Source organism: Strongylocentrotus purpuratus, unplaced genomic scaffold (assembly GCF_000002235.5).
Source record: "Strongylocentrotus purpuratus isolate Spur 01 unplaced genomic scaffold, Spur_5.0 spur5_contig_858, whole genome shotgun sequence".
Classification (NCBI taxonomy): domain Eukaryota; kingdom Metazoa; phylum Echinodermata; class Echinoidea; order Camarodonta; family Strongylocentrotidae; genus Strongylocentrotus; species Strongylocentrotus purpuratus.
Window position 1 is genome coordinate 612,688 of NW_022145566.1, and position 22,872 is coordinate 635,559.

Below are 22,872 nucleotides of genomic sequence, written 5' to 3' on the forward strand. Positions count from 1 at the left end.
TTAACTATCAACTATGCAGGTTAATATCTATTTGAATTATCCTCAAAATTATTGTTTGGGATAATAAAGTGGCTTATTTGGATGACTTTAGAGGATGACTTTCATACTCCGGCAATCTGTTTCCACTAAATGAACCTAAGTTGACTCAACTACACCATATTGCCTAAATTTAGCAAAATAACAGTCTTACAACAGATTTTACATTTCATTTTTGCATGTCTAAAGATAGAGCGATTACTCATGCACTGTGACTGAAACCCAATTTTCTCAAATGTTAGCAAAATGCCCAAAATGGGACCAAAATAATTAGTTTCTGTTGTCATAATATCACATATCAGCCCAAACCGAACGATGTGAGGTTTTAAGTTTAAACATATCGCCACGTTTAGGGGACAGGGGTGTGAGCATTGTTCTGCATCATGGAAGAGTAAGCTTGGGAAGTGCCATTACCAAGTGTATTTCACATGTCGTGTATTCAACAACACTCACAAATAATAAATCTCATGGCCAATATCATTAGTGATACATGCTCAGATGTATCAAATATACCGACAGAGCAACCATAAATGAGTTCCCGAACTAGTATGAAGTAGATAGAACTATACACCAACTGTTATTCTTAATACCCTACTGCCTTTATCTCATGAAAATTTACAAAGGATCAACCTTTCCTGACCAAATCTTCACTATAGTATATGTATATAACACACTTGAGATTGACATGTCACAAAAAAACACTCTGAAGTAACAGAAGTTTGTGAAATACTTTGTACTGACTCGGTATGAATATACAGTTAGCATGAGATCAAGGTCGGTGAAAACATAAATAAAAGTAGAATATTTGAAAATTCACATATTTGTTCAATAATCATTTCTCAGTTTCTACATAATTTGTATTGATAGGGCTACATGAGTGGTTGCGTCGTCTTTGTGGGTGAGGTTTATCTACCACAGGTGTGTTTCTCTGATCTCACTGATGATTTGACCCGCCTTCTGAAGAGCCTGCGGAGAGAAATGAATAAAGATGGTTGCAAAATAAGAGTCACACGCTCACTATGAAACACAGTAGATTTTCATAAAAAGTAGAAAATAAATGAACTTTTTTAGACACTGTATCGACTATGTATGTGTATGTGTAAATGTTCCTTAACCCCAAAGAGACCAGCTTTTTTTGTGGTTTCTCAGTCAAGGAGGGGTGGATTAAATTTACAAGTTTGTACATCAAGGAAAAAATATTGGAGAGGGTACAAGCAAGAGAGCAGTAAGAGGAGTATACTAAGTTGGCAGAAGTTGGCTTAACTTATCAACATGTGAAGTTTCTTTTTTCTGAAAGAAACACAACATGGAGACAGAGTCCTTACTTGTAACATTTCTTGAGCATCTTTCCTTCGCTGTGCCATATGTTCCGATTCATTGAGCAACGTATCGATCTCTTTCTGGCGATACAGCTGTCCTACCAGCTCACTCTGAAGGTTGTCTTGCACATGGTTCACCAAGAAATGCATGATGGACTTGGGGACGCTGTCCTGGATGTTCTTACGCACAATCAGGAAGTAACTCTGGATCAATCGCTCTGAAATAAAATATCAGAAAGAGGACGATAAATCATTCATCTTCCTATGTATGTTCAACCAAGACTTATGTCAGAACTTAAAAGAACAGGATGAAATGTTTACAAATGCTATGATGATTATTGCATATCCACATTCTGGCCACAGACCGATTTACATTTGTAATATAATTTTGAACCCTGACATAATTTTTGGTTCGAATCAAATAGCAATGTAATTTGTTTACACCATTTCCATTTTACTTCCTTTATCAATATCTATCAACTATTGGATGTAATGTTCAAAGTAACATGCGATTCCACTTCCAGGATTCCATGTGCTATTTTAATTATAACTTTAAAAGTACATAAACCATTTAGATAAAATCCATCCTATCTCTGAAAGAAGTTTTGGTTACTTCTGAGATACTTCTTTTTCTTCAAGTTTCAAAGAAGAAAAAAGGACCTTGTTCTTATCCTCTACATTTCGAGCTAAATATCTATTCATCTCGGCATGGTCATACTCATACTCATTTATGTACAAGGATATATAGACTAATGGATAGACATAGAAAATTCAACTCATGGTTCTTGCACTTGTGATGGCTTAAAAGCAAAACAAAGTGCAATGTGACGATGAGATATTCCATATTTTCATTAATTCATATTTGTTTAATTATTCCAGGATATGCAGGTACGATGGTCTTGCCTTCTTATTTTTTCTGCAGAAGAAAAAGGGAGTACTGCTTATACATCTACCACTTACTTATAACATCCACATCCCTCTGTTCCCTTGAAGAAAGTTTCCTAGAAACTGGTACATCAGGCTGAAGGATACATAAATAAACAAACAGAAAACATGTCAAGCATATCTTAAACATCAAAATACATATAATTTCAGATGACACTAGTAACTTTTTTTTTCCTCTGGCAAAAATATTCAATATGATAAATGTAAAATTGCTATAAAAATGTAGGGTAGCTTCTGTTCAGCTGTGAAAGTTCCTGTTCTTCATATATTAATGTGCTTGAATGTTATTACAAATCTCAAACACAAAGAATAGCAAATCCAACGACCAATGCCAAAGTGCAGACTCTATGGAAAGAAGTGTCCTTCTCTATTATTGAACTAATTACATTAACCACTTGTATTGATTGCTGGACCACAAGCCAAGTAATTCCAAGAGCTAGTCATCCGTTTGTAGAGCAAGGCTATGGCTACAACAGCTAACATGTATCAATGGCCTCTTGCCAAAGGATTGAGTACTGTCACTAAAGACTAAACTTTACAGTAATATTACAGTTTCCTCCAAAAATACTAATACTAAATACTTGATTATGTGGTACAACTTCATTTCCTCTTACACCAACACTACAAAATAAATACACAAAGGATCTGGTTCATGAAAAGGTCACATATATATCTAAATGGGAATCTATTTCATGATGAAAGATCTCAAACTTATACAACACCCTCCCGTTTGAAGCCATCTTCACAAGACAACTAAAACTGATGGAACCAGATATGGTAGCATTACTGCCTCCAAAACTTCTGCTGAACTGTGGAACAAACTACCTTTAAATGTCAAAAACTGTCAAACTATTAACAAATTCAAAACTTGTCTTAAGACACATTTATTCAAAATTGCTTGTGATGATTAACTTGCCCTGTTCACATTGATGCATATGTCATATGTATTGTAATTTGTAGGTTTATTTGCACCATTTTGTTTTGTTTAATATGTAATTTGTTATCAGTCTATTTTTTGTGTTATATCGCTTAGAGACTTCGGTGGTAAGTGCTTTTTAAGCAATGTTTTTATTATTATTATTATTATTATGCATTCCAGCATAAATCAGGTCGAATTCTGGTACATACCACCCTGCCCCAACTAGTATGATGAAGTTACTCACGACATCAGGTAGCAGGTTGATGCCTGGTCTCTTCCGTTCCACTTTAGGACTGCTCATCTGTGGTGGGGTACTGGTAGCAGACAGGTTATCTGAGCTGGCAGACTTCAGGTTAGGTGCACTTCCTCTCACCCATGAAGGAACCCATGAACTCTCCTTACCATCCAACCTAGGGGGAGCCCCGTCTAGCGGTGTGGTTTGAGGTGTCTGTAACTGTGCAAATTAAGAATAGCTCAAATTGGCGACAACACTAAATATAGTTCCAAAAGTAGCGACGAAAGACAACTTGGATATTATTCAATCCAACAATGAATACAAAAAATTGACCTGATTTATGCTTGAAATAAATAAATTTGATAATCTGGAAAAAACAAATTTGAAATGCATGTACATCATTTAACTATCCTGCAAAAAAAATATTAATTGATTCACCAATATATCAACAGGTGAGTCATTGAAGTAATCCTTAACACAGAATATGTATAAGATGCAACTGGAGATGAAATGTAAAGGGAATACAATGGATCATCTTTGTTCAGTTAAAATCAAATGTTGCGTGTAATTTTTGTAACTTCCCTATTATTGCAGCAAGAGATAAAAGTGACTACCATGGCTGAATTCTCAGCACAAACTTGTACTTAAGATTACAGAAAGTTGACTTGAGCCTATCGAATAAAGAAAACGAGGAAGAGAGTGAAATACAAGTGAAAGATAGCGGGAAAGAATTACTTTTGGCTGCTTGTCGTTCTTCTCTCTATTCTCAGGTACCGATTCTGCAAGTCTTGTAGATTTCCTGCTGTTCTCTCTATCGTTCTGCTCTACAAGTACATTGACCAGACTAGCATCAGCAAAGTCAGGATGCTTGGTGTTGATGTACGCCAGCTCTATGCCAACAATGTTTTCAACCTGCATGCATTCACAGAAGAGAATGGGTAAATGATGTAACAATGAAACTGTTTCTGAGTGTTTCCATATTGTTCCTTATATCACTGTTATGCAAACAGTTTGCAAATGATTGATTCTTGTTTCTTCAACAAATATTCTATAGATACTGCTTATAAGAGCCCCCCCCCCCTCTCCTACCGATGCTATAGTTCTCTTTAGAACTATAAGCTCAAGAAAGATTACCAACAGCCCTTCTCAGGAATACACACACTCAAGAAAGAAAGATTACCATGAAGTTGTATAGAATATTTTTAACATTATATGATGGTGACAGTTTGCCAAAGTAGTGCACAATATACTAGAACATCACTTAATTCATAACAACAATTGAAGTTAAAAAACAATTACTTCGGGACCATTCCAAAACACAGACCTCTCTGTAGTGTTTTCTACATTTTCACAAACTATTTCATACCATGGCATTTGTGGCTGGTAGTCTCTTCCTGAGCAGTGTGGTTACAACTTCTACAATGCGATCATGGAGCCTTGGGAATCGTAAGAGATCTTGCGTTCCACAGTGTGCTATGATACGCTGCATCTCTTCATGTACCAGCTCGATGCAACGCATGCTGGGTTCCTCTAGTCGTCTGATCTGCCTCTTCGACAGCAGCTCAAAAGATACTTCAGGAACAAATAGAGCTGGTCTAGGACCCTGTAAAAGTTCAGAACAAAATCATTAGAAATAGTCAGATATGAAAAACCAGCAACATTGAGGTTTCTGGTTTCTGCATGACACAGTTTACTTCAATATAACTCTAGCACTATGGCATTTAATCTAATTGATAGGTAACTTATCATATACATATCCGTCACTTACTGATTTTTAGATTAAAAGGCAGTGTTCTCAATCTTTCCATTGCATGATGTTTTTTTGTAAAAAATGTGAAATAAAGGTAGGTTTTATTCATAATGTCACCTTTTTATGTATATCGTAAAGTGTATATGTTATTCTCAGCAACCAAGTCATTTGACTGCTAACGTGAATGTTTATGAGCTGTTGTCGTCCTTTTTTCAAAGAATTCACTCAATTCAACTTCTGTATATTAATTGAAAGGGCAAGATAAATGAGACACCGTTTTATTTAGTACATAACTATTTGATTCATCAGTTCAAACAGGAATGATATGTCTCTATACACTTACCGTAGCATTGCGAATGGCAGTTAAGATGTCTATCGTTCTAAGTCCTCCGAGTGGATCTATACTGTCTAACGTCCTTCCAAATGTCTCGTGGAAAATGTAGCAGATTCTTGCTCCTCCGCATCTAATTAGAGACAAGACAACAACAACAACAACAAAATCCATTATAAGTTTAGTCATAATTTTGTCTACCTCACTCTAAAATTCAACCAAATTCTACATTGCAACTTAAGTGTTAGGATAATGGTAGAAATAATTATCATGATATAACCAGGAAATCTTAAGATTTTAAACGCTATAAAAACAAAAATTACACTGTTTTCATGGAGTATGTATGGAATGGTTAAAGTTTTTTTTTTTTTTTTTTTAATTATTAAACAAAAGAAAGAAATAATCATTTGAAATCATTAAAGCCTATCTGCACTAGTTTAACCAGGAGGGATTAGACCTCTCTGCTAGTCACTTAGCAGGTGGTTATCTCACCAAATCAGCTCTCAATTAAATTAAGAAATAGGGGACTATGGGGGATCAACAGGTACCGCTTTATAGGCATTATTGGCTACATAGCGGGCGCAAATAGCTACAATTAGTGCAGTCCTGCTTTAAAATATGATGGAAGAGATGGTTGAAGTATTGTTTTTTAGCATACAATCATCGTAACCTACATACAGAGGGAGAGGCAAAGAGAATGACTTACAGTTCTGATGTCTCAATGTTCCTTGAGGTTCCCTCGATGGTTGCGCAGTATTCCGAAGCAAACTTGGTGATGATCTGGAGCAGGGTCTGACTCTTGTCTTCCACTGGTTCACCAAAAGAAGCCATGAGCTGCTGGAACTGTGAGGTCATCACGTTGACCCTGGTCTTCAACTCAGGTAGACAGTCTCTGATATGGTGCATCAGTAGCTACAGGGAAAGATGCATTTGTATTTAGAAACATCCTTGGTGTCAACAATTTATGAAAGGATAATATGATATTGTATATGCTTGATGACTTCAAATATCTCTAAATTTTGCTTCCTGCAGCAAAGATATCAAAATCATATCACCACAATCAGAAGTCATTACAGGTTCATCCTTGTCAACAATATCATCGCAATGACAGACATTCTCTCCACATTACATAATAGCTGAATCTTGTTAGTGTCCATTAAAATCTTATATTTGAGATACATACCCTGTTGAGTGTTCTGGCTAGGTAAGCAGTACCGTTTCTGCTGGCAAGAGCTGGATATTTCCGCTGTAGAAAAGCTGATTCATCCTTCACAGCATCATCAATGACCTGGTTATCAAACAATCATGAGATGATGCTCAAAATGTGATTGAAAAGATTTTTCAAGACTTACTTATGGAAAGTTACAACAAATATGTTTATCATTTAATGAAAATAATTTTAATTTTAATTTTAATGACCTACTAATAAATGAGATTTCGATTGCCTTCATGAATTTTTAATGTTGCAAACAAAAATAGTACAACAACCACAACCACTACAATAGAACAAAACAAGTAAAGCTGAGTTTTACAAACTTACACAATGTACACAACTGAAGACATATTTGCCCAAGGTGGTTTTCATTGAGATCTGCACTATCCTGTCTTGATATACACTTTGTAATCTACACAATTTCTCAAACATAGGACTTCTCAGATCAAGTTTTACTCACCTTTTTGTTATTGATGTCCATTTGACTCCTATTGACTACTCCAATGATTCCAAGTTTGACTGGAATTACTGTTAAAAGAAACAAAAGCATTCTCCATCAAACATGACGAAAGGGCAACAAATTATTTTTTATTAGGATTCTCTCTTATTCACAATTAAAAGTAATTATTGTACATGGTCTTGGATCATTCATCCTTAAGGTCTTATAGACTAATATCAGTTTATCAATTCATCATTATGTTTTCACTTTCAAATACAAGGGGACTAATTAAATCTAATAGAAAGGTAGTACAGCAGGCATAACAATTTATGCAGTCCAGGTAAGAGGGCTTATATTTGAAGGCTTAAATCCCTTCGTTGATGAACTGCATATCCAAGATATCTAACCAGGTGCACATGATGCAAGCACTTTGGAAGGTAGTTTATGGAGTACTAGTCAAGTTCTTGATAGTAAAGAAGAGAGAGAGAAACAAAGAGAAAGAGAGAGAGATAAGGAGGGGGGAGAGAGAGAGAGAAAGAGAGAGAGAAAGAGAGAGAGAGAGAGAGAGAGAGAGAGAGAGCGGAAGGGTAGGAAACAGAGGGAGGTGGTTGTAGAACAGACAGGAAAAACAAGATGACAAGACATGTAGGCAAGGACGAAGAAGCTACAGCTAGATGGATGCCTTACCTCTACCACACAGTACATCCACAGCATCGGTGCCAGCATCCATGAGATCCAGCTTGGTAATGACCGCCAAGGTCCTCCTACCATCCGGGTCTATCTCCTTGGCCAACTTGAGAGACTCTGAGGTAGCCATGTCTGTATTGGCCGACGTGACGGCTAGGATGATGGAATTGGGATTGCCGATGTACTTGACGAGCATCTCTCTGATCTGAGATTCAATGTCCTCGGGCTGGTCACCAACAGGAACCTATAGGGAACAAAAGATATGGTTGTACAGTCAAAGTGCAAAGACCACCTGTCTACAAAGGCCACATTTGTTGTTTCCCTTGAAAATAGTTTCTTATTGAATCATGTACTAAAGGAACCTGTCTACAAAGACCACCTGTCTACAAAGGCCACTTTTTGTGTTTCCCTTGGGCGGTCGCTATAGACAGGTTTGACTGTAAATTAATGAGAGGTACTGAAGGAGTCATGTCTGTATTAGCTGAGGTAACGGCTAGGATGATGGAATTGGGATTGCCGGTGTACTTGACGAGCATCTCTCTGATCTGAGTTTCAATGTCCTCAGGTTGGGTCACCTATACTGCCACCTCAAGGTAACACAGCATGTAGCCATCAGCATTACAATGTTGCAGAGAACAAGAATGAATATAAAATCACTATGACACATTGGAGAATAAATTAAAGTTTTTAATTTAACTCAACATACCATGAACAATTTCATAGTCAATTGAAACACTTCCATACAAAAATCTAGCAGTACCTGTGGTGACATTGAAAACATAAAATCCATTTGGGCACTCTCAAAGTCCAGTTTTCATGGTACAAGTGGTGACAAAACTTTTTTTTTTTTTTTTTTTTTTTTTGGGGGGGGGGGGGGGGTTAACTTTCAGACACACCATCTGTTTATGACAACCAAAATACATTCCAGGTACAGTCAAACCTGCTTTAGAGACCAAGACCACATTTTTTTGTTTCCCTTGGGCAGGCGCTATAGACAGGTTTGACTGTATTATCAGTCATAATTTAAAACCAATAATATTAAAAGGATTTAGATAAATGCATAAAGCTATAGTCACTCACCTTGGTTAGCCCTGGCAAATCAACCAACGTCAAGTTAAGAACCTTGGGTGAGTAGATTCTAAGGTGAATTGCATCATGGACAATTCCCTGAAAAGAGAAAGAGTGATGTAAATAATAACAATTCCAGATTCAAATTGTTGAAATTGAAATCTAAGAGAAATCTAAAATCTATAAATACAATATTCTGAAAATTCTTTGTGATTGCTAAAAAGAAAAAAAATGTATTCAATACAAATTGTATCATGAATGCCCATTTCTATGGTTGTGTTTTCAGCAACCATGCAGAATCTCCTGACTTCATTGTTTGCAAAAGTTACCACTCGATAATTTAAAATAATAATAATAATAATAATATTAATATTCCGCTTTTATACAGTGGCCAATACAGCGATAAAACGATGTGTCTAAGCGCTTTACATATTATTAACCCAGTCATCGGATTCAGGCTTAACCACACACAATGTATGCACAGTCTGGGCAGTATAAAAAGGTTAAGATGATTACCTTGTTGGTCCCTGCCATTCTATCGGTCTCATTTTGAATTTCTTCTCGAATCTCCTCAAAGTCAGTGTAGACCTTGTTCTTGGTGTGCAGAAACTTTCCCCATTCATCGGCTGTGATCTCTTCTACAGGGAATAGTGAAACAAAATCACTTACATGTAAATGTATTTTCACTGTGGTATACATGTAAATATTCTGGTTATGACTAGTAATAGTTCAAAAGAAAAATAGGAAGGAAATTGATAAACATGGAATTCTTAGGGCTCTCTTACAATTTCATGTTACAGAAATTAATACCAATAATGAATAGATGTATTTTTCAAAAAACATATGGATGAGACTCAAAGAGGTAGAAAATAACTGCGGTAGTATCCAACATAAGTAAACTTAACACTAAAATATAGACACATGGCGTACATACAAAATTCACCCGAGCAAAACTTCTTGATAACATACTTTACACAACTTGAGGGAAATATATTTTCTGAATACTGTAGCTCATAACCTTCTCTTTCATTCTGAGTGTAATAGACTGTTTGAGCCTGACTTTCCACAATATTTCAGATGCTTCGATCATTAATGTTATCTGTAAAACAGAGTAAATTTAACATTGCTGGTTGAATCAATTTTCCTACATACTCTCAAACAATGAAACTCATACCAAAGCTGCATCAAAAATATAAATGATGAAAAATCGATATAACGAAAACACAATGTTCCTTCTTTTTTTCTAAATCAATGAAAAATCAATCCAAATTAATAAAAAACATTGATGAGCCAGCAAAGAATATACTGCATGATCATTGGAATGTGGATCAGGATTTAATATATGCAATCAACATGACAAAAGTACAAAAATTAAGTGCCATTTACTACTGCACACATGTGGCTCAAATCAAGCATTCATGCTACAATGTGCAAGTCCTCATTCAACGACATTTGCCTTTGTTCACTCACCCTCATTAGTTCTTCCTGTCACTGCCCACAAAGGACACAGGGTTGAAATAAACACAAGTGTAAGTTACAAAAACCCAAAAGCACTAATTCATTGAGGACATGCCCTAACATGTACAGTACATCTGTTAAACTGATCTTGAGTCTCATGACAATAATGCTTAGCTCAGTCCAAATAGAAACATGCATCACAATGTGTACATGAATGACACATATTAATTCTAAATACCAAATTTGACTACTAAACTTTACAAAATATACATGTACATGATACATGTATGTTATATTCTCAGAACAGTATGAGTGAGACATTCACATACACACACAAAACTAACTCTTTCTTACAAGAATTGAGTGTCATTGAATATGATTTAGAGAATTTATATTCAAACTGATATTTCATACGATTCAGAACTTGTAATGAGAACATGGAAGTTCATTTTGTTGCCATATCATAACTAGAATAATTGGAATAAGAGTAATGATATGATATTACCAAATTTTTTGATCTCCATTATTTTATATTTGATAAAACTGCATGTCAATTTCATATTTATATTTTTGGACATGAGAGCATGTGATGTATCCTGCAACTACACTGTCAGGTAGCGTATATTCAGACCACATCCTACATACCTTCGCCTTCTCCGCTTGCTCCTCGTTTATCCTCAGGATCAACATGGACCATCTGCAGGACCAGAGGCCGGCGAGTCACTATCCCATTTCCTGTTTCAAAGAAAACATGTTAATCATTTAAAACATTAATATTTTGTATTACATCAAGATTTAGTAAGGATAATGGAGGAACGACTCATTCTAAGAACGGGTGAAAGCATATAATCCATATGGTTATTCAGTGGTATCTATGATTACAAAAAAAGTATGCTATTTTACTTCATTATTCTATGGTATGCGTTTTCTGGAGAAAAAAATTACAAGTTCATGATATTGTACTTCAGTTATATTTTGAGCAAAACTAAATAAATGTTATGTACCATACAAACTTCACCAAAAAATAAAACAAGGTTGAGTTCTATAAAGTGAGAAAAAAAACCTTAAGAATAATGGCAGATGACTGATATTTGGTGACGAGTTAACCAAGTTTGTTTCCACTAATTGCATTCTTTCCTTGAAAATGGTTCAATAAAAAGACCTTGCCCTAGCACAAGATTAAGAACAAGCAAAGCACTTCTCCATCATTCAGCAAATCTGACACATATTTTTTGTAAATAAGTCAATTAAATGACAATGTCTTCATGACATCACATTCATTTTCATTACAAAGAATTTAAGAAGTAAACTACCTTTTAAAGGACAGTGGAAATGGGTAATTAACGATGATGGATTATGGATTGTGCATGCGATGGGCTGCTCTAAATTTGCTGCTCTAAATTTCATCATATTTTCTGTTTCTGAATAGTCATTTGGTTTAATTCTTGCTAGAAAACTGATTAGGGATTTGCTGATATATCTAATCAGCTAATTCAAATAATTTTGGGTTAGATATATGGAAATTTATCCACTCTCACTTTACTTTGCAAATTTATATAAAAAGCGCCAAAACTCAATACAGTCCCATACACTTCATTTGCTGTCTGGGACAGTTCATCTCATCCCTGATATAGCTGATCAGCTATCAGGTGCTAGCTGCTCACCAGCCTCACCTCCCGTGAGAGTGGTACTCTACAGTTCCACAAGAAAAAGTGTGGATCTCCGAACCCAAATCAACACTGATGTGTTGGAGAACATGTCTAAACTCTGAGTTAGACAGCTGCTAGTGAGATAGACAGTTCCAGTCTAGAATTGATCTAGATCTAGTGACGTTGCCGGCCGCCGCCGCCGCCGCTGCCTTGATTGTGTTCAAACTTCAAGTCCAAGCAAAGACAAGACTCCAAGTCCGAGGCATAATTACAGGCTGAGTACCAAATATATTTCGATAGCTCCAGAGCCCTGTGCATGGTATGTACTTTATGTTCTCCATGTTGTGTTTTACCATCTCTACGTAGATCTACCCGCTACTCGTCAATTCTCTGACTCTGTCTAGTATGTACTGTCTGCTATGTATGTAGCCAACGTAACTGTACTGTGAAGTCTTGTTTTGTACCCTCTATTACCGTCCCGTGCCTGTGAACTTGATGTTTTGTGAAGCCTTGTATAGTCTACGTGCCTTCTATGAACAACCTCCATCCTCAACTCGTGTTTGCATGATAATATTATTTTTCTTTTTTGTGCTGTATCAGTGTATGTTCTGATTGTGATCATACTGCGTGCTGAAAACATTGATTAGTCTACTAAGCATGTTATTGTACTCTTTCTTGTACTCTCCCATGCTTTTGTGACACTGATTAATTTAGAGAAATATTTGGAACTAGATATACTGTGTGCTTGAAATCATCTGTATATAAATTTGCGTTCTTCTTATATACGAGTATCCTGTGTTATACAAAAAAAAAAAAAAAAAAAAACTTGACAATGGTACAGACCAAGAAAGTAAACAAAGGTCGCATGTCTGATGGAAAAAACGTCTCAGCTACTTGTAATAGCCCAAGCTCACTCGAGGATACTATACCACACAATCCAGATGAGAGAAACAGCAACCAAAATAGCCAGAGTCTATCTGATAAAGATAAAGATAAGTCTATATCTAAAAAGAGGCATAGCCTTGATGGCAAAATCAACCAATATCTTGTAAAAGATAGTGCTCATGGTAAAAACGGAGATATGCAATTAACCGTCCTTATACCTCAGAGAGTGATGCATGGAATTAAAGATACACTCTGTGGTCTAATGAAAGACCAGAGCCCTCTCCACGGCACGCCTCTCACAGCTTCCTGGTCCAGCTACTCCTCTCCCGGCGTCGATTTAGTGGGCTTCACATTTTACAATAGGCTCACCTCTGGCAAACAAGGGAAGTGGAAACAATTCGAAATCCAATTACGCTTCAGCACAAGTGAAATGGCTCTTCATGGAAAACACCTTGAATACCTTAGTGATATAGTCCTTCCCTGGATCACTATCAAACTGAAGCAAAACCACCCAAACTTCTTTCTGAATGCAGAACTCTCCACTCTCCTCATCAATATCTCTCAACTCTGTCGGGCATCCAAAGAGAAAGCAACCTGTAATTGCCATGAAGATGACAAATCAATTGCCTGCTCGCTATGTCTCACTCATGCCTGCAAAGAAGCTGTTCAGTGTTCTGACTGTGAAAACTGGCATCATTACTCATGCCTGGGGCTCTCCCAATCGGAAATCTCCAGACTTACTTCCCCAGAAGAAATCTTCAAATGTGATGCTTGCTCTCAGCCAGCACCAATTCAGAAGAATATGACTGAAGTCATACAGAAAGACACATGCTCCATTCCTCCACCAATTCGGGATGACTGTTCTCAAGAACACACCCCTATTTCTGAAGACCCACTTTATCCAAACCCCACCTCGCAGAATACTCAAACTAACTCAATCCATGCAGGACCTATACATAGTATAGATGAGAAATACAGAGCTCAAACTACCCAAACTACCGTAATCCATATCCCTGATAACGTAGTAGTCTCCAAAGTAACTCAGACTGAAGTATCTCAGACCACTGCTCAGAATAAAACAGATCTGCAAACACCTGCTGACTCGACAAAACCCTGTGTCAAATGCAGCGCACTGGAGAAGACACTCAAGGAAGCAAAGTCTGCCTCAAAATCCTTGGAAAACATTCACACCACAATATTGCAAGAGCATGAAAAGGTTGTAACAGAATTATGTCAGACAAAGAGAGAGAATGAAGCCTCTTTACGCAGACTTCAAGGCGACAAAGACTTGATGGTTGTGAAGGAAGCCCAAATTGCCGATCTCAAACTGACAATGAGAGATCTAAAACATGAAAACTCTAAACTCATCATTGCAAATGACCTCCTACAGGAACTGTGCCTAAAAAATGGGCTTGACCCAAGTGCCAACCTGACAACAGATTCTGATGATCCATTCCGGAATGTCAGAGCACCCCTGATTGACAATAATGCAAGGCCGAAAGACCCCCTCTTCGCTGATCAGCCTCATACTAGCAATCGGTTTGATGTCCTAGAAGATCTTTTAGAGATGGATTCACCTGAGCGCTCTAGAACATGTAGTGATTCCCCATCGATCTCTCTCACTAAAAACCGTGAGCCCTTCAAAACTACAGCCCAAAGTCAGCATTCACAGTGGAAAGCTTCAAAAAGATCTCCTCAAAAGCAAAAACAACACATCTCACCTAGACAGCCTAATACCTACCCCCCTATGACAAGCCCCTACAGGAAATACTCCAACCCAGCCAGATGGGGATGGGAGGGGTCTTCAAAGAGTAGCCCAAAGTCGGGTAGCCCAAAGTCGGGTAGCCCCTGGAGATATGACAAAAAACGTCCGTCTGGTTCGGGCCTGCCAACCTCTACAAGCCAACAGTCCAATCAGCACAACTTGCCTCCGAAAAAGCCTGAAACTCCCATGCAGAACCCTTTAAAATCTATTCACGTACTGCCTCGAAAGACATACCCGCAACCTATGAACGTGAATGCCTATGGTATCTCGTTAACTCCTCATCGGGAATCGCATAAGAAAGCCTCTCCAGCCACAACACTGGCACAATCTTCTCCTAAAGCCGAGTCTATCCCCAAAAAACTCAACTCTGGCATAGACCAATCTCACTTCAAAGAGCCTCCCTCAAAACCTCAAGCTAAGGACCCCTATCCCACCTCTTGCAAGAAGGATCAAATAGACTCTCCATCACATTTTATCTGGATCGACCACGCATCTCCTCCTTCGATACCGAACCCAACCAGGCACACATTGAGAAAAAACTTAGATGATGAGGTAATCAATGCACCAACACTTGAGAATTCTGGCACCAGAGAAACCAACCTACATGTAGGACTTGCTGCAACGCCAAATGACCGTTTCCAGGATAATCAGACCACTAGAAGAAATTGCTATGAAGAAAGGAATGGAAAGCCAATATCCATCAGTGAAAATAGCTTGAATGTACAGGTTAACCAGGATGATCGAAGAGTTCCCATTCCTAATCATTCTCACAACTCCAGAAATTCTACCGTCCAAACCCCACGTGTCAAACAAAACGCTCAGCCGGTTTTTCAGTATGGCCGTGCCTCGACCTTAACCCACATTGCCCTTCTAGAGAAAGCCTACTATCTCACCACGACTGCCTTAAACATCCTGACTCAACCTATGAACGTCCCAGATCTTATCAGTTCAACATGCCTAAGGCATCTCCACATGCAAATCATAGAATGCACGGACTCAAGCCTCCGTCTCCTACCCACAACGCCCATGCAATAAACTACTCTGCGGCCAACACAAACAGTCCTAGACCCTCTCCACTCAAACATAAACCAGTGAAAATACCAGAACTAATTAATGACCAACCCAAGATTGTTCTAGGAACCTTTAACACAAGAGGTTTCTCAACCATCTCAGCTTTTCTGCAAGAAAGACTTAAGTCTATTGACATCCTTGGAATCCAAGAACACTGGCTAACAGACAACATTCAAATATTAAGTGCCGTCAGTTCGGACCACTCCGTTATCATCAAGCAGGCAGAAAAGACTACAGACTCCTTCTACAGTACTCGAACGAGAGGCAAGGGTGGTGTAGCACTCTTCATTCGGACCACACTATCTGAGACATGCAAAGAAATACCATGTGAATCACCAAGAATTGTGGCAGCCTTCATCCGCCTGAGATACTCCTCAGAAACTCTTGTGGTAATCTGCTGCTATCTACCCTGTGGAATATCCTTGAATGATCAAGCAGGCTATCTCAACTGTCTTGCAAGCTTCACACAAATCAGAGAAAGCTACCCATCTTCCTCAACAATCATTCTGGGAGACTTCAATGCAGATACTGTTACTAGTAACCAGACCAAAAAGACAGGTTTTATCTTAAAGGACTTCATGCATCAGCATGCACTCACGAGCCTCACAGCCGCACATTGTGATGAGAATGACCATACCTACTGTGCAGATGATGGAAGACATAAATCCAGCATTGATGGCTTTCTGGTGCCAACCATTGAGCTTTCCCTGTTCTCTAATACTGAGATAACTGGGGATGAAACGTCTAACACCTCAGATCATCTTTTGGTCCTCACAAGGCGACTAGTTCAACCCAAAGATGCAAGACGAACTCACATCAGTGTCAACATGCAGAGCACTCCCCTGCACAGGATGAAAATCAAATGGCACACTGTAGAGCGCAAAATGATTCAGGAGAAATATACCACTCCCATGGAAAGAATTGCATTTCTCATCTTTCAAAACAATAACTCAAATCTCCTTGATGACACCTCGATTGACGGTCTACTGCAAGAATTCATCTCGGCAATGCAGATGACCTCACTAGCACTCCCGCACACAGTTCTCTCCAAGAAGAAAAAGGGCAAACCTGAATGGACACCACAAGTTCAAGCAGCTTACAACACTGCCCAGAAAGCCAGAAAAACCTGGCTGAAGGAAAGTGGTGCTAAGACAGGAAGAAGATATCATGATCACATGAGAGAAAAGAAGTCGTTCAGGAGTTGCCTGAGACAAGCAAATGCCATCCAACGACGTAATCTTCAAAAGCAAGTTGAAGAGGCCTCGCGCTCAGACCAAACACTCTTCTACCATCTGATAAAGAAGAGCAAAGGCAACAAGCAGCAAAACGTAACTACCTCCATTGATTATGATGGCCACACATTTGATGGTCCAGAAGTCATACTTGGATGGCACAAGTATTTCACGGACCTGGCACATAATCCCTCCCACCTCCTTTCATCTGAGGAAAGCAAGGACTGTGCAGATATGCCTGTTGAGAGTACCCAATGTGCCTCCATGAAAGACCCTTCGACATCCCAGTGCCATCATGTATCACGTCTGAAGTATCCTGAGCTACAGGCTGCCATTGACTCACTCAAACCAGGCAAAGCCAGCGGCCCTGACAATATCAGCTCTGAACACATCAAACATCTCGGCGTGATTGCACAAAGACTCCTTCTCTTCCTCCTGAATGCTATCCTACAAAGTGGTCACTGCCCAAATTCTATGAAGACAGGTATCATTCTGCCCTTCCACAAAGGCAAAGGAAAAAGTATGCAGGATCCTCGCAACTACCGTGGCATCACTCTAACTCCAACACTCACAAAACTGCTTGAAACCTGCATCAGGCCTCGCCTTGAGGCGCAGCTGTCCATCAAAGACATCCCTGACCAACTTCAGTTCGGCTTCCGCAAAGGCTTCTCATGTCAACTGACTGCGTTGTGCCTTCAACTCACAATCGAGATCTCAGGAGCTTCAAAGAGGCCATTGTATATTTGCTTCCTGGATACAGAGAAAGCATTTGATAAAGTTTGGCACCTTGGCTTACTCCATAAGCTAAGGAATTCTGAAGCTGATCAGGACATCCAGCACATCATACGCAACCTGTATAATGGAATGGTAAGTCAAGTCCTCTGGGATGGCAGAGTTACACAAACCATCCAAATCCAACAGGGTGTTCGTCAAGGTGGAGTCCTTTCTCCCACGCTATATACTCTGTTTGTCGATGGCCTGATCAAGAAGCTCAGAGACAGTCAGCTAGGATGCATCATTAATGGCCGCTACTCCGGTGTCATTGTGCTTGCAGACGATGTCGCCTTGATCAGCAACACACCATCACAGCTGCAAGAGATGATCACGGCAACCCAAGCCTACACAAGAGAGTGGCGCTACAAAATCAATCCCGCCAAGAGTGCAGTTGTGGTGATGAATGCTCGTAAGTTGGACAGCCAACAGGAATGGACCATGGGTGACCTCACTATATCCCGTAAAGACTCTCACGTTCATCTTGGAATCATAAAGTCATCATCTCAGACTGATCCGACTGATTGCATCATCTCGAAAGGTCTTCATGCCTTTTACGCCCTCTGCGGTGTAGGAGCCCATACGCTAGGTCTTGTCCCTCTCCTCTCTGTACGCCTTTGGAACATCTACTGCATCCCCAGGATGCTCTATGGAACATCTATCTTACACCTCAATAAGTCGATGTTATCCAAACTAAACCGTGCACAGACCCATCTATTTAAGCGTATCCTTGGCATTCCTGTCACAGCTGCTGATGAGAGTGTATCCCTCCTAACAGGCCTCATACCAATCAGCCATAGAATTGGCCAAGAAAAGCTACTGCTCCTTGGTCAACTACTGGACCTCGACTCCACCAGATTCGAGCGGCGGACCTTTCTTCATGCCCTCAGCATCGGCACTTCCTCAGTAAAAGGCCTGAAAGGTATCCTGGATTTGTACAAGCTTCCAACCATTGAGGACCTTATTACAAATCCTATTCCCTATGTCTCCTGGAAGCGCAGAGTTAAGAACTCAATCTCTGCTGCAGTCGAGGATGCTACACAGGAAGGAGCTGCCACCAAGTCGTCCCTCGCATTCTGGCATGGCAAATCCATCAACCCAAGTAACCTCTACCCCAAGGACCCACCATCAACAATAATCAGACAGGCACTGACCATAAGAGCACAGCTTCTCACATCAACCTACCTCACCCGAACCCGTCTTACCAAGATTAAGAAAGCAACCAACACAAAGTGTCCTCTCTGCAATCTTGAGGAGGATACCGTAGTTCACGTTGTGGCTTCCTGCTCGACTACTGTCAACCTTCTGGAAGACCTTATCGACAGAGCCAGTAGACTCCTGCATAATGTCCTCGACTCTGCACCAAATACACCACTGCTCAACACCCAGGACCCTTCCCATCTGACTTGCGCTATTCTCTTGCCATATGATCCATACCTTCCCTCCACTGTCAATGATTCTATTTTAAAGATGACACTTCACTATCTTTACAAAATTCATGCCCATCGCCTGCACTCCATACCCTCCAACTAAGGATTTTATAACATATTTACAGCAGCCTACTACTTCGAATGCGATATACTCGCTGATCTCCGAAAAGCGGAGGGACAACAACAGAGAGATAGGGATTCTGACAATTTTCACTCACTCATGAGAGAAATGTTCAGTGTATACTTCAATTAGCTTTGGCTAAAGAGTAAATACGAAAATCAGTTTCTCTCCCTTGGTGAAAGATTTACCTCAAAGTTCAAACTTCAGTTAGCATTTAAAAACCCCAGAGGATTCCAAGACGGATTCCTAAATAATACAATTTGGATCATACATGTATGTGGTTTATCACCACTTACATGGGTATTGAAACTTAAAATGGTTACATTATTTCATTCAAAATATGTGCACATGTCATGACTAAACATCATTCAACAGATTCACCTCAAATTGCTTTTCCATTCCCAATACCCAGTCAATGGTGAAATACTGGTACATGTACCTGTATCTGGGTCCTATAACCTCAATGGAGTTGAAATACACTGTGCCTGAAATGAAGCTAACGTGTTGGTTGGTGCTCACATTTTAGTTTCAATCAAATGCAATTAAGTGATTAAGAGAGTAGACTATGACTATAACTTAACATTTCTATTTTGATTCTCATTAATTCTCACTAAATGATTTCACATACATACAGCAATATACTTATGTGTACACCTAAAGTTTAGATTGGTTGTGTAAGGGAGCTATACACAGAGTAATCCATTCATATAATTTGATATGGTTGCTTAAAAATGAATACATGTACTGTACAAGCAATTTCATTATGTGTTCATTTTATTTTGGACATTCCTCCAGTAAAATTTTGCTCAGCACCAAAATATCCAGATAGTCTGACATGAGGATAAGTCTGCCAATTTTCGCAATGTTAAGGATTGGTGAAATCATCCTGGAGCCAGTTTTTCTAAACCATTTTAAGTCTAAGTTTGTGAACATTCTATAGAAACGCAAGTGTATTCTATAACACACATTTCAATGGGATGTCCAAGAAGTTAGACCTTTATGACCGTTTTGAGTAACAGACCCGAGAAGTAGTCTTGTGAACAGGTTAGTTTTTTAAAAGCAGAAAACTCTTAAGGGGAGAGTTTGTTTTTTAATACAACAAATAGGAAATTTGCAAAGTTTTGAAATTATAAATACTTGAAACACAAATTGGCAACTGTATTTCTTCCCTTGAGAGTAGATCTCTATAAGTTTGTTCTGAAAAACATATATAATTTATAATTTCATAAGGAGGAATGGATGTACAAAATGGGGTTAATGTCCCATAATATGCCAACAGCACAGTATAATTGCAGTGTTTTTACAACATTGTGTACAAAAAAAGGGAGAGTTGCTTAAAAAAGAAAATACAGAGTCGATTATTTAAGTTTGATCAATTGAATGAAAGTCATAAGACTTCATAAAATCTTAACTCTTATATTATACTTATAGGATGTCCCCCAAACTGTCACTGCTCAGTCTTCTTGTCTCATTTTCTGCTTTTCTGTCGGTTGAATTTCAACTTTTAAGTAGATACTTACCCCTTGGCAAGAAATCCTTTCCTACGAGACCCTCTAGAACAGAACTCTTGCCACTGCTCTGTAAATCAATGATAATAAGTTTCAGGTTACTCATTGAGCATGCTTTTAAATTAAAAATGCTGAGACAACTAATACAAGTTGACCAAGATTTTGATTCTAGCTTTCTTGGTTTTCTTAAGAAAATACCTGCTCAAGTTATCACATTATCAGATTCATATTTTAGCAAATTCCCTGTGCGCGCCTTTTAAAACTAATCATTATTTTTGTATAGTAAAGTAGACCCATCGAACAGAGTAGCTTCAAGAAAATGGACAGACTAGTCCTTATATTTTGTATGGCAGAAGTAGTTGTGCATCCAGAAATCTGAAATTTACACGCAATATTTGATAAATCTCCTAAATCTTGTATGACTTAAAGTGAGGGAATATCATTATTATACAGGATAAATATTTATGAAGGTTAGTGCTTTTTGATGCAACCATTTCATTAAATCTGTAGTTAAAAGTGGTGGTTTTATTCTTTTCTGCATCCAGACACACATCGACAACCCCCCATCATTCATTCATATTGAGTATTGACCATAATTGACTCAGTACTAGACCTGCCGGGCGTCGGGTAGTACCTGCATAATAATAATTGAAAGAAACATATTTCAGACATTCTTTTACACAAAATATACAAATACTAAATAGGAAATGTAACTACACTCTACACTAGTCGGCTCGATCATTTAAACAGAGTCAGTACAATGCAGGGAGCGGCAAATACATGAAGTGAGTAGTCGAGTACGAGTCGGACACAACCCACCCACACCAATGACTATGCACAGGCTAGGCCGAGGCACAGCACACTGGCTTACTTGGGCTTGGCTGGCTTGCACCATTATCCGTCGGTCTAAATTACCTGATTTCCGACGACTACAATCTGGGGTAACTGGATCACATCCGTTCCAACAGTATTAAAAACATCTTGAAGTCTATTTATAACGGGTATTAGTGCTTCCATCACGTATATATTTCTTCCCGGAATCCGTTCTTTTCTCGATCTCTGATACTTCTCGTTCGTTGATGATCAGTTGCAGGTCAATTCAGCTGGAGTTGCATACTAATATACTCTGTACAGGTCAATCAGCTACCACCGCTGTTTCGGGATGTTTTATTCGTCCAAAAATCTATTTTACTCTCTAGGTATATTAACATAAAATTAAGATTAATCATACATTTCATTCCAGATGAAAATAAATATTCATTCGATGAATTATTTTCTATTAAAGGACAAATGAAAGTAAAAATATAAAAAACAAAAAATAAAGCATTATTACTAGGCTTAGGAACAGGCTTTTATAGTAGCTGACACCGGTATTAATTGTTAGTGTGTATTGTTAATGGAAGCGGTCACATGTAGATCGTGATAAAACGGCTGGAAATATCCTAACTTTCTCTCCCTCTTGGATCTTGGTTGGTTACAGTTGTATTCATTTCGAGTTTTTACTCGAGTTGGTGGAGGGTGGAATAGGTCTCTCCCGGTTCTCTCTCTCTCTCTCTCTCTGCCCTTTCAAATATATCTATATACGATAAGGGATACGATATCTCTCTATAATATCTCCATCTCCTCTCTATCGCATCCTATTGCCCCCTCTTTCTCTTTCACGCTCTCCATCTTTGTTCTATATGAGTCCCCTCCTTCCTTTCCTCTCTCTCTTTTCTCTTCTCTCTCTCTCTCTCTCTCTCTCTCTCTCTCTCTCTCTCTCTCTCTCTCTCTATGTCTCTGTCTAGTCTCTGTGTCTGTCTGTCTGTCTGTCTCTCTTTCATTGTCTCTGTCTCGATCTCTCTCCCTCTCTCTCTCGCTCGCATTTTCTCCTCTCCTTTCTTTTCTTTCCCTTCGTCTGCTAATTCAGTATATTTACTAGGCCTTGCCTATAATGGATCCGCATCTAGCCATCATCATGTAAAACTCAGTATGTAAAACTATTCTCATCATGCATCAACATTTTTGGGGAAGAATGCATGGGGACACGAATCAAAACGG

At 38.7% G+C, this 22,872-nt stretch overlaps 1 protein-coding gene across 1 annotated transcript; it reads right to left on the bottom strand.

Moving 5' to 3' along the window:
• Positions 1 to 208: 208 nt before the first annotated feature.
• On the bottom strand, positions 209 to 21,955 carry LOC115919022 (dynamin-1-like protein). Its single transcript, XM_030997196.1, has 16 exons — positions 21,748 to 21,955; positions 20,845 to 20,902; positions 11,046 to 11,135; positions 9,459 to 9,580; positions 8,955 to 9,041; positions 7,875 to 8,118; positions 7,209 to 7,276; positions 6,719 to 6,823; positions 6,242 to 6,447; positions 5,548 to 5,668; positions 4,821 to 5,057; positions 4,190 to 4,366; positions 3,464 to 3,673; positions 2,316 to 2,376; positions 1,362 to 1,573; positions 209 to 1,002 (listed from the first exon to the last, which is right to left on the bottom strand). Exons 1-16 carry the CDS (start codon positions 21,847 to 21,849, stop codon positions 946 to 948), a joined length of 2,157 nt encoding a protein of 718 aa, XP_030853056.1. The 5' UTR covers positions 21,850 to 21,955; the 3' UTR covers positions 209 to 945.
• Between the last annotated feature and the right edge of the window lie 917 nt (positions 21,956 to 22,872).